Raw genomic sequence first — 13,062 nt, forward strand, 5'->3', positions numbered from 1 at the left:
CACGTGGCCATAAACTAAGAGGGAAAGGTGGGGGAGGGGTATGCAGCTTGGAGGGGAATGAAGGGGGGGAAATGGGCAACTGTAGTGGCATAATCAATACAATATATTAAAAAAATAAATTAGAACTCTGATAAAATGTTTAGCAGGTTTCAATAACTGGTTAATTATTTATGGGATTTTTGTCTTGGAAAACCAACTACTCATACCAGAGGCTGGGGATTTCCAAAACACAAAACAAAACATTTTTTTTGGTGTAATCTCCGTTTTCTATAAATGACTTCCCTAGGTGAGAAAGCTTTACACTGACCCAACGAGGATTTTCCCACCCAACAAGGCAGTAATAAAACTTTGACATGGCCTTGCAGCTAAATTGTCTGGGAAGTTGTCGTTATTGTTTCAGTTAATTCCAGGTTCTAAAACAGCGCAACCTCACAGAAGCGAGAACCACACAAGGGCAGCGGACATGGTGAAAAAGGACGCCAAGGGATGCAAGCAGGGCCCAGACTGAGCAAGGAGTTTTGGTCCTTCAGTGTTGGAATCTTCTTGTTCAAAAAAGGAAAAAGACGAGGAAGGTGACTGCTCTTACTCTTCAGAGAGACCAGTCTCTCCACAGCAGCGCTGTTCACCAGCGACAGCAACATGAAGCCAGTCCCAGACATGAGGAACATGTTTAATTGTAAGTACTCTGCAGCCACATTAAAAAAAGTGAAAAGAATCAGGTCATTTAATTTTAACACTATAGTTACTATAACCCAATATATTGAAAATATTTTACTTTAACATGGAATCACTGTAAACAGTCATTCAGTTGGTTGTTCATCAACATCAACTCTACGATACTAATGCAGAAAATTAAGGCCAAGTATTAAAAACTACAATGAAAAAGGAAAGGTATACTTATTTTTTTTTACAATTTTATGAAAAGCAAACAACTTGAGAAATTTATTTTTCTCTAGAAAGTTTCTGAATCAGAATGTGCTATACACATTTAATTTCTATTAATGTACTTTCTTACTGATGAACTCCTGGATAGCTAAGAGATCGATAATGTGGAGCATAGATCTTCCAGTGATTGCTTATCAAATCATCTTCACTGAACCAAAACTAAAAACTGAATCAATAGTGCAATTTTTACCATTCGTTGGTGCACATCACCCACAAAAAGCAAACCACAATTAAATCTTCTTTTTAAACATCTTAACTGATCAAAGCATAGAACCGGACATTATGTAAGGTGGCTTATTTCTTATACATTTTTTTAAAATATGAAAGTCTAAAAAATGGAAATAAAGGTACTTGAATTTCTTCAAATTCAAACACAACTTTCTGCTACTGTTGATTCAGCCAGTGTCTGAAACCTCTTCTGCAGCTACTATTCAGTGGACATCACACTGGCCACCCCTGTAATAGAGAACTCAGGTTCCCAAGAGGTGAAAAAGCGCAGAGACACAACTGCAGTAAAAGTATACTCCTGAGGACCCTGGCCTGCGTCTCACTGCTTCTGATGCCTAAGCAAGGGGCCTGGCACCTATTAGTTGCATAATACATTTTTGTTGAAAATAATTGTAGCTAACATTTATATATCACTTAAGACATGACACTTTTCTGAGTGCTTGACATCCTTAAAACATTCCATCTTAAAAACCATCTTATAAGGAGGTACTATAATTATCCCATTTTATAGAGGAGAGAACTGGATGAGGGATATACTTTTAATAACACTCTAATATTATCTTGAATATACAGTGGACCCTTGAACATGGGTTTGAACAGCACCGGTCCACTTATATGTGGATTTTCTCAATAAATATACAGTCCCCCTCCTTATCCCTGGGTTTCCCATGCACGATTCAACGAACAGTAGTTCCAATCCACAGGTGAGAATCTGTGGGCGTGGAGGGCCAAGTGTAGGCACTGGTCTGTGCCACGTTGTATGACATTCTGGCTTAGGGGCCCCAGGACCAATCCCCAGCAAACACAAAGAACAACTTAAGGTTTTGGTGAGTGAAAAGTTAATGCAGAATTTTGACTGCATGATGTCATTGCTCCCAAGGCCCCGGATGTTTAAAGGTCAACTGTATTTAGAAATCGAGTCCTTTGTGAGAGCTATGAGGTCCTTTCTGTGAGACATTTACAACAAAAACCCACACACACCCCTCTTGCTGGCACATCAGCAGTGCGCACATTTGGAAGCCTGACGCTTCATGCATCGCTACTCAGGCGTTCTTCACAGACAGACACCACACCTTGTTGTCAATAAATAAGTCCACTTTAATGGCAAAGTAATAATTTAGACAGATACAGGGTGCACATTGGCAAAAAAATATATGCAAGCTGGTTTACAAGCTAAAGGAACAATAAACCAATAGAAAATACATCATCCAGTTAAGTCCATTGACACCAAGTACTTATTGTCGGGGCTTTACAAAGACTACAAAACTTTTCAGATGATTTATTTCACTGTTTCTGCCTATTTACATGATATGTTACATCAAAAATGTACAAAATATAAAATGTGTACAGACGAATGTTTCACAAACTAGTTTAAGTTGTAAACTAGGTGGACCTACTGGGATGTGCTGCAGGAATTGGCTTGTGATTGTGTTGGGGCTGTTTCTCAGGACGGCAGGGAAAGACGAGCCGTGTTCTCAGATCACACATTGTACAAGGGCAACGACTCACTCATCCAGCTACACGTATCGATGTTTCACGACAGATTCAATCCACATTTGAGGCTTCAAAGTCAGGGCGACAACTCTATGTGCAAAAACTCAGTTCAGATTTCCCTTAGGGCAATAGCACCTCGTGGAACCTGGAGACTCAGCAACGCTCTGAAACTGCACGGATGGCCCGTGTTGTTTTTGTTCCGGAGCCACGGGCCCATGGTGGTCGCACAGAGTAGCACCAAGTACACGTCCTGAAGGCAATACACTTCACATGCATAGAACAAGTCCACACCATGGCCTAACCCTGGGGTTCCATCAGCTGCAAACCTGTCCTCTGTGTGTACTGGCAACCTCTCCGAGGGCCCGATTGGTTTTTGTGCACTCTCTTTATAGCCTGCCATGACAGATACACTTTGGGACATTTTCACTTTTCCAAAAAGGTACTGGCTTCATGTCTGGTTTGGAAGCATGCTCACGCTAGCACTGCCAGCTCCTGCATGGTCGTAACAACTGCGAATACGGGACAAACACACCAGGTAATCACAGCTTCGAGGGGTTGCATTCTGTATTTGTTTGCAACATACAGGAAATCTCAGCAAGGGAAACACCTCTTAACACCAACAGGATAACATACACTTTTTGTGTGTTTGTTTTGATTTGTGCAAGTTTTTAAAAGTATTATTTACAATACCTACCCAGTAGACTGTGCAAATCTAACCTTCTTTTACAGTATAAACGCCTCCTCTTCCACAGTGACATCACTGCTGCAGTGTTCTATAATGCTGAATTCCTCACGTACAACAATAGCAATCAAAACAACATGCTCAAAGCGAATTAAAAAAAAAAAAGAACTGGGGAGGAAAGCCAAATGGTTGTGCTCACACCGCATCTAGTGCGTCCAGCTCTGCTGGGTGAAAACTCAAACTCTCCCGCCTGCTGAAACTCTCTCACCTGGACGGGGTTGGGAGTCAGCCACATGTCTTCGCTGGGAAGTGACAGTCAAGAGGGTTCCTGTGTTACAGGGGTACTTTGGAGGATAGGCAAAGCAAACTACTCACAAGGCAAAAACACGGATCTTCCTCCTATCCACTTCTTCAACAGAAGATCTACAGAGATGAGGCTACTGTGTTAATTGGTGTTGCTCCATTGTAAATGAAAAGACAGTGGAAATTTATGATGGTTTAGGACTTAAACCGACTGTTAAAGTGTTGTAGAAATCTGTTTTAAGGCAGTGAGACAGCACCATAGGAAATGCTCCTTCTTTCACTGAAAAGGCTCAAACAATCAAAGCCCTAAAAAAGCCTTTTTTCAGTGTTGACTAATAATTGGTATAAAACTCTTGTTAAGGGAGTGGGCAGGTGGCTTACAAAGACCACGGTGGTAAAAAGAACCTTATAAAACCGGTGACTCAGATACTAGACAGTTGGTGGAGCACGTCACGTGGACATGGCAGTTGAGGACGAAGTTGGCACTTCTCCAGCTCACCCCAGTAGTGTTTTCTGGCGGTCGCACAATTCCATTTGTGCTTACGGAGGGCTGGCCTCTCGGCTTCGTTTTGGAACGGGGTGAGCGCAGGACACAAACACTACTGGAGCCCTGTGACCAGCACCATGTGGCACAAAGGAGGTTGGATGGATCAGAAGAATGGACCCTGCTCAGGGAGAACAGCTCGTCAGAGGAAACGAAATGAAGGGACAAAAAAAGGTCTGTATTGTAAACTTTTAAAGAGGAAAATCATAAAGTCCAGTTTGGCTATCCTGTGTGCAATCTATTCAGCTGCCTATCACCAGGGTCCTCCCAGTTGTGTAATGGAGCTTTGTACCACTCCACAGATATAAAAATGCCTACAAGTAAAATAAAGTTAAGCTTCCATTTCAATTTAACATCTTGGCGATTCAGACTTAGTTCTGCTGCCTCCTTGGAGACCACGACTCTGGGTCAGGACCCTTGATAGGTGCTTTCATACTGGCAGTGGTTTAGTGAAAATACCTTATGTTTTAAATATTTTTAAAAGGCATAGTCTTTCCCCCTCACTCTTTTCCCCCTTTAGAGGGTAGATTCGAGAGATGAATCCAAATTGTCTTCATGGTGGCTGGTGCTATCGCTGTCGCAGCTTTGAGTACCCGAGTAATTGGCTGCTTCTTGGAGTTTCATTAGCATATTCATCTGAAGAAAGAAAAAGAGACATGGGATGCAGGCGGTGGTGCACCCAGGACGCCAGCCCCACCGAGTACGAGGCCCTGAGCCACAAGATTGGATGAGGAACCATCTCATCCCATCTGAGCAAAATGGGAAAACAGTCTTAGATTTTTGCAAGTTGTCCCCAGCTCCTACATTATTTTTCCCAAATATGACTACACCACCAAACCATAAGGACAAAATAAAGCCTCTAGATCATTCTTTTATTTGGGATTGTGAATGAATATTGCTCCAGCAGGGAGACTGGGAAGGAAACTGTATCACAGCTGGACATCTGGGCTCATTGCTGGAGAGTGAGCCAAGCTTCCCAGCTTTTTGGCTGGAGCAGTAGAAAGCACTGAATGGCAACTGAAAGTCGTGAGTGTTCATACACAGATGCACACACGGGCTCGTGCGCACAGTCCCTGGAGAGAAGGGAGGATGGAGAGGCATGGAGCCAGCCGCTGTGCACAAGCACACCATCTGCTGCTTAGGACCTGCCCTGGAGGGGAGGTGACTGAAGGAAGCAGACCATGAGTGTTGGAAGAGGGAGGAGGAAACAGTCACTGTCAAGTTTCTGTTGTTGAATTTCTGGCTAAAATATGATTGATATATCACTGACAACAAAAACCACCTTCTGGAACAATAGCAGCTGTCTCAAGTTTCCCAGCCTTATACAACAATGGCAATATTTGTTCCAGTAAAAGGACACAGGCGTGAAAGCACCCAGGGAGAAAGACAGCTAGCATTCCCATGTATTACAAATAAAAGGCAGCCGCCTTGCCCGGATTTCAATAGATCTGCAGATCCTCTGTAGGAGAGGGAAGTAAAAAGAAAGATTGGTTTAAAGCAAATTGTAGACAAGTGCTTCAACAAAGCACAGAATAATTGGCACATTTTTTCATGAGATGGTGGACTTGCTTTCTTATCAGGGGTTTCTATAAACTGTAATCATCTTTATATTATTTAATGCTTACTAATTTTATTAATTTATAAAATAATCAAAGTTGGTTTTTTGTTTTACATCCATAGATAGCCTGATCCCCTGGAAAGGAGACATCTAAAAAGGAATTTGTTGGTCACACCTCAGGCTGTGCGTGCTTGTGTGTTCCGTGTAGAAGGTGTTTGAAAAATGCTCGTGATGGAAGTGATAAAATGATTGCCACCAATTTTGGCAACAATGCCTTTCTGGCAATGGGGCTACAATTATAGCATATTTCAGTATTCTTCAGGAAAATAGTTTCCAGTACAGTTTTTGGTCTAACTGTCTGAATTTATTAAATCGGCTACATAAGAACATAAAGTAGTTGGTGATAACCTCCTATACTCAGTAAGCCACAGAGCCAAAACGTCTCCGCCAACAAAGTTTCTCTCTCTCACTGTCCCTCCGCCTCCTCCGTCTCTCTCACGCACGTACCCCCGGACCTTTATGCACAGTCGTGTTCCCTCCCTCCTTCCCTTGGTCAGTTCCTCCCTCATTGACCGCTCGCTGTACGGTCAAGCATGTGGGCGAAGATGATCTATAAAACAGATCTCTGTCTCGAGCACCCTCCTGATTTACTAAGAGCAGAAGTAGCTAATGAAGTCTGTTTAAAGGGTTATGATTCTACCTTAGTCACAAACATTTAAATGCTGAATATTGTAACATTTTTATGTTGTGATAACAGTGTTCTTAAAGTCTTAATTTTTGATAGGGTGCCATATTGTAAATATGTTCCATTAGAATAAGTTCCAAGTTTCAGATTTGGCGTAAATGTATACAAGAGATTTACTTTGCCTTTTTATACTGTAGCTTTAGGTATTCAAGTCAAAGGACATTGTAAGAGAAAAGGAAGGTTACATATGATTCAGTACTCACTAGGATAAATAATTATTCTCTACAAGAGCATTTCCTTTCTCCCCCCTCCCCTTCTTCTTCCCCATACCCAGAGTTATACATATAATATCTATCATTTGTAATGTCTTGCTCAGGCCTTTATCATCCATAGTATTTACAAATCTGTGAGTCTCCTAGCATCCGCCCTCTTTCCTTTAACATTTCCTCTATTCTGTCAACAAAGTGATTTTTATAGACTGCAGATCTAGGCAAGTCCCCTGCTTGGAAATGTTTGCTGTCTCCCTGTTCTCTGTATGACCAAGTTTTAACTTCCTACAAAGCTAAACATGGCTTGGCGTGATCTAGCAACTGCAGATTTAGTTCCTCCTTCCCTTTTTGTTCTAATCTCACTGATCTGTATACAGTTCCCTAAACTCATTGTTTTTCGTATACCATCTGACAATGTTGCACTTTCTGCACCCTTAATTTTGAATGTTCTCTGTCCAACCACATGATGAACTTCTATTCATGCTTCCAGACCTAGCTCGACATCTGGAGTCTAGCATCTCCTCTGCAAAGCTTACAACTTCCTCAATGGACTTACAACTTTACGTAGCAGGCAAGTGTATCATTATTTTACTGTAATTTAGACAGGGAGATGTCTCTCTCCATGACTGGACTGTGAGCTTCCTGCAATCAAAAATGACATCTTATTCATCTCCTGACCACCAAGTCTTTTAGCCCTGAGTACATACTTATCACATATTAGCAATTGTAGTATGTAAGATTAAGTTTATGGATGACGAATACACATCATATTTTTAAAATACAGTGAGATATGCTGAAAATCTACCTCTTTGTTTGGATTGAAATCATATTTCTGACATTAAATAGGGGATTTCCCCTAATTTCGATTTAGATTGTCTACAGATATATTTTTGTGTTATGTTAGTAATTGTAGAAATACAGAGAAATAAAAATAGATTCAGAATGTTTACTTTCCTACCAGAATGTACCTGATGAAACAACTATTTTTAGACGGTAAGTCTTTTGCTTTTTAGCACGTCATAAGGCACAGCACCTTGTTTCCTCAGATGTGTAGCAGAGTAGGAATGAGGGACTTTTTTACCCCGATCTTCACTCAGAGTGGGAGACTCTGGATGTCTTTTCTGGACTGGAAGCCGAGAGCATCCAGAGTCAGGGAAAGGAGTGCTTAGTGGGGTCGGCCGACCAGGACGATAGAAAGGGAAAAGCTGAGGGCATCCCTAAGGGTCCCCTACTCTACAGAGTAACTGTGATAATAACTGTGAAAAACACTTCTCCTTGTGTGAAACAGAGGGACAGACAAGGAGACAGAGAGAAAGGGAGAGAAATAACCCTTGTCGATGAAGCTATGTTGACTCTATGGCTTACTGAGTGTAAGAGATTATCACCAACTGCTTTTATATCAAAACCACAAAGGCAGAACTGGAATGTATTTTTAAAAATATATGTGAAATAGCCCATAATTGTACCTCAAGGCTTATATTTACTCTATTAAACTTTGACCATCCAATCAGCAATTATTTAGTGCATGCTCACAATTACGCTAGTTTCAAACCAATTCTACCACTACTATTAATTTCCATGAATGTGCTAATGGGCCAGGGGTCCATTATAAAAATGCAAGTCCAGGCCCTTATGCAGTTTACAGTCCAGAAGTTCAAAGGTCCTAAACAGGATATTCCTAGACTCCAAGAAGATGTAGTATATATTTCTGTGACATAATGGAATTCTTTGAGATCATGTGGAAAATTTTCTGTGTGTGTGCATTTTATTGGAGAAAGGATATTGGGATGCAATTGGCCAGATTATTCACATGGGATCCCCAAACACTGGCGAGGATCAACTGAAGTGACGATGAGATAGCACTGGGGTTTCTGGGGTAGGGGTACTCCATGCATATGAAGTCGGTTTAGGTTTTTGGCTATAGTCTTAGAGTATGATTTTAATAATTCCCTTTTTATTTGTTTTTTTTAAATTTTTTTAAAATTTTTTTATTTAATTATTTTTCAAGTACAGTTTTCTGTCTATTACTCCCATCCCTCCCTTTTTATTTGTTTTAAGTAATGTAGTGGCATTTATTTCATTATGTTTTCTTTCTGTATAGGTTGTGCAAGTTCAATAATCTCTTTAGTCACAGAATGGTAAGTCAGCAAGCACTTTACATTTGATATCGATCTATAGAAAGTGGTCTAGAAAAACAAGTACATAAAAATTAAAGTCTTTTCCTAATAACACCATGTACTTAATATCTTCTGAGTATTCATACTTTGAAGTTTTATCAAATTTTATTAAGCCATATACAATTGCAAATTGAATAAGGCTGGGGGAATAACTTCCCTTTGATTTCCAAGTCAGTCTGTTCTTCTTTACTGTAGGCAAGAGAAGACTAATTCTAAATTTAGTCAGACTGGGTGATATATGTAAAATACTCTTTAGTTCTTCATGTATATATTAGATTATAGCTTTTTATTTCTTCATTTAGTAAGAAAACTAGTTTTCTCTCAAATAGTGAGTGAATTTAGTCATGTATGTTAAAATTTTAATTATCCTTTTATACACATTTATGCTTAATAGGAGAAAAATTATGGTCATAAAGTGCAGCCTGGTTTCAGTGTTTCCTGATTATTTTTAAGCATACAAGTTTGGTTTTTTTGTCTTAAGAAATTCGCCCAATGAAAGTAGGGCAAAAATAAAGGAGTTGAAAATGAGTGTCAATTTCAAAACAATCCCAAATATTACTTAAGATAACTAATGTCTTTGATACAAATGACTAAATACTAATGACCACACACTGTAATCAAGATTCCATAGACAGAATTGCACATCAGCCACGTACCAGGGGGTCCCCCTCTGTGTCAGTCTGTGGAATGTGCTTTGAGGCTGTGGCTTCCCTGGTGGAGACGCAGCCCTCATACCCAACATCTTCTGGTCGCAGCTGCAGCAATGCTGGGCCCCCCTGAGGCAGAGAGGCCGAGCTCCAGGGGTAGGTCTCCAGCACCCACTTTGAGGGATCTTCCCAAGGTGCTCGTTTCCCATACATCTAAAAGGGGATCCCATATTTAGCACATATAAAATGCATTTTTATTCAATAAAAAAAAAGACTCTAGTAACTGAGAGATTCCTTTGCATACTGAGTTTTTATGGGACTTCCAAGGGAATTACTGTGCTTATACAATTTTCCATATTTTCAACATATAGCTACATAGTCTACATAGCTCACTTTAAACTTGAAGGCTAGACAAACTACATCTGAACATTGGGTGGAAATAATCAACATCTGGGGGAGAGTATGAGGAAAGTTTTCAATAACATGTTGAAATGACAGCTTACATTTATATTTCTTAGTAATTTTACAAACCAGAAAAAACCCTCAAAGTTGAGGAAAAAAATGTTCCAATTATGAAAAATTGAAAAAGCTATGCTAAATGCCAAATAGAGTTCTCTACTAAAATGAAATTTGGAAAGATGATTGATAAAAGAAAAGAGATTTTTTTCCCCTCTGTCTAGTTCACTCCACTCAAACTTCCTTTGAGAATAAGAATACTTTCTCTGATAACCATCTTCCTCAGATTAACTTCATCTAATACTCTCATTGCTTCCTGTAAAAACTGTTTTTTGATGTTTATTTATAAGGCCATTAGTAAAAGAAGAGGATAAAATGGAAAATAAAAGCATCAGCGTTGTAAGGACTCATGGTCAATAACAAAAGGGTGAGAGAGGCTTGTTAAAATATTGTCAGTGGAGTGGAAGGGAGAAGATGAATGTTAAGAGATGTTAAGACCGTCCTGGGAAAGGCACACTGAGGAGGCAGAGGTGGAAGGCACTTCGTAAAAAAAGCATAAGGCCACATGGGGAGAGAAAGAAAAGTTAAAATTAAGAGGGCAGCAATGTGGGTACACCAGTTATTTAATTTGCTTCCCATCTCCCTGAGATGTCTTTATGGGGGGCGGTATTTAGTTCCGGATGGCACGCTGTCAGATGTTCTGTGTGGTTTGCCGCTGTTCAATGAGACAAAAGCAAAATGGTGGACAATAAAGCCTTGGAAGTGTCTTTTGGGTTTCCCCTGGACAAGATGTATGTGGTGGTGAAGGCTTGCTTTACAAAAAAAACTCCAGGTCCTGACATCTGTGTACTTCCTCAGAAGATGATGACGAGGGTAGTAGTCATTAGGTTTTTAAAACAGTTCTCTTGTTTTGGAGCAGAAATTTTCTCTTAGTTAAAAACTTACTTTCTAGAGATGTAAAACATAGCTTGCTATACAACTTAAACTAATTGAAGAAAACATGTAATTCTTGGAAAGCAGATGTTATGGAAAGAATAGGAAAGTTTAGAACCAACTGGTGCCAGCTGTTTAAAGAATCATCAAGGACAGCAGAATAGGAGGTGACCAATTAAACAGTCACTCCCGATTCTATATTTCAGAATTCAACAGATTTAAAATATAATTAAAAAAAGAAATGTATATGTTCAGAATGAGATGAACTCCTTTGTTGCTATTTCAGGAAAAACAGAATTGCCAGAACAAAAATCGGAATCTGTGCATCGGCAGAATTTTTTCTAACCAGAATATCTGAAAGAGAGTATTTCCCATGTGGTTCCTCACCAAAGCATTAGCCACCATTTAAAATGGTAGCTTTCTATTCCTTTCAACTCAGATTTTCATCTTTGCAATTAGGCTTTATTTGTCCACCTCTTGCTCCAATTCAAGGTTCTTTGCTGCCAGTAATAGATCAAGGAAATGGTTCATGACATATATGGTTCCTTTTCTTCTTGCTCCTCCAGAAGACATATATTGACCATCCCAAGAATGTCATCAGCTAGTGGACTTCTGGATTAGCCCAGCCTTCACAGCAATGAGAACTGTTTATGCATCAAAGCTTTTTCTTTTTTTACCTTTCCCATGTGCTCATTATTTCTCACAAACTCCTTACATCACAGTTGATTCTGCATTCACACTAACCTACTATGAAACATCCAGCAACAAACTTGAACATTTTTATCCCTTTGAAAAAATAATTTTGGGCCTTCTGGTCAAGATGGTGGAATAGGTAAACACAGCTTGCCTCCTTGCAAACCACATCAAAATTACAACTAAATTATAGAACAACCATTGCTCAGAAACAGCAGAAATCAAGTTGAATGGAAGTCTGACAACCATGGAATTAAAGAAACCACATCCACACAGACTGAAAGAAGGGAGAGACCCAGAATGGGCTGGCCAAATATACAAATGTGGTGGGTAAAAATTCAGGAGAGATATCTTGGGAGGGAGGAGTCCCAGACTCACAACAGGCCCTGCAGCCTAGGGTTCCAGTGCCAGGAAGATACATCTCCATAAATTATGTCTACAAAAATGAGAATGAATTGAGTTAGTGGAAGAAACTGCTGGAATACCAAGCAGTTCCTCTCAAAGAACGCACACACAGACTCACTCCCTCTGGAGTGAGCTCCAGCACCAAAGTAGCAGCTTGAAAGGCACCCAGGACATGCAGGGAGGAACTGAAAGGGCTGGCATCTAGACAAGAGCTGGAGGACAGCTTTCCCCCAGACAGAAAGGTGAGGAGAAGCCATCATCCCTTTTCTGAACCCTCCTCCCATAGAATCACAGAGCTGGCAGGTGGGTACCAGATCTAAGAATCTATCACCTTGGCTAACACTGTTTGCCCCACCCTGGAGATCCCCTAAAGCTCCATCCAACCCAATTTACAGCTGTTAACAGCAGCTTTTCCATATGAATGGCTGGTCTTGGCTCAAGCTTCACAACTTCCTAAATCCTTTCAAATAAGCAATGGCTGGTCTCTGTGAGCTCCCAGGCCCAGTATGCTCAGTGACACTAGGCCTGGGTCTAGCAGCAGCCAGCCTAGATTAACAGCTTGGCTTCACCTATGAATCTCCAAGCCCATCACAAGTAGCAGCCATCTCAGATTGCTTTATACCTCAGGAATGGTGGGCCTATGCAAAACACAGATAGGGGCTGACCTTAGCTGGTACCACCTGGGAAAACCCAGGACCTATGCACCCAGTGGACAGCTACAGACCACATCAGAGCACCACCACCCTATCCCTGCACAGCTGATCCTTCACAGCGGGTGGAAGTTGGTGATCAGTGGTCACAGCCAATCTTTGCAACTGACTGGCCTAGGTAAACCCCTCCCATTGATCTGCTAACAGCAACCAAGGCTCAACTACAACAGGAGAGTGTACTTAGCCCACACAAAGGGCACACCTTGAGTACCCAGCTCAGACAGTAGGGGAGGCTGTGCCACTGTGCCCTAATGGACACCCTCTACATTAGGCCATGCTTCCAAGATAGGAGTCATAGCAGTTCTTCTAATACACAGAAATAAACACAGGGAA

The 13,062-nt window shown here is 40.7% G+C and overlaps 1 protein-coding gene across 1 annotated transcript in view; it reads right to left on the reverse strand.

The window, feature by feature from the left end:
• Nucleotides 1–2,258: 2,258 nt before the first annotated feature.
• The window catches only part of NAV3 (neuron navigator 3), a 364,273-nt gene continuing 353,469 nt past the window's right edge, over nucleotides 2,259–13,062 (reverse strand). The window contains exons 38-39 of the mRNA XM_037042823.1: nucleotides 9,542–9,745; nucleotides 2,259–4,832 (exon numbers count right to left, since the gene is read on the reverse strand). Of these exons, the coding sequence (XP_036898718.1) occupies nucleotides 4,713–4,832; nucleotides 9,542–9,745 (324 nt within the window). The 3' untranslated portion in view covers nucleotides 2,259–4,712. The remainder of the gene's footprint in view (nucleotides 4,833–9,541; nucleotides 9,746–13,062) is intronic.

Source organism: Sturnira hondurensis, unplaced genomic scaffold (assembly GCF_014824575.4).
Source record: "Sturnira hondurensis isolate 20B ecotype Veracruz unplaced genomic scaffold, ASM1482457v3 Scaffold0003801, whole genome shotgun sequence".
NCBI classification, from domain to species: Eukaryota; Metazoa; Chordata; class Mammalia; order Chiroptera; family Phyllostomidae; genus Sturnira; species Sturnira hondurensis.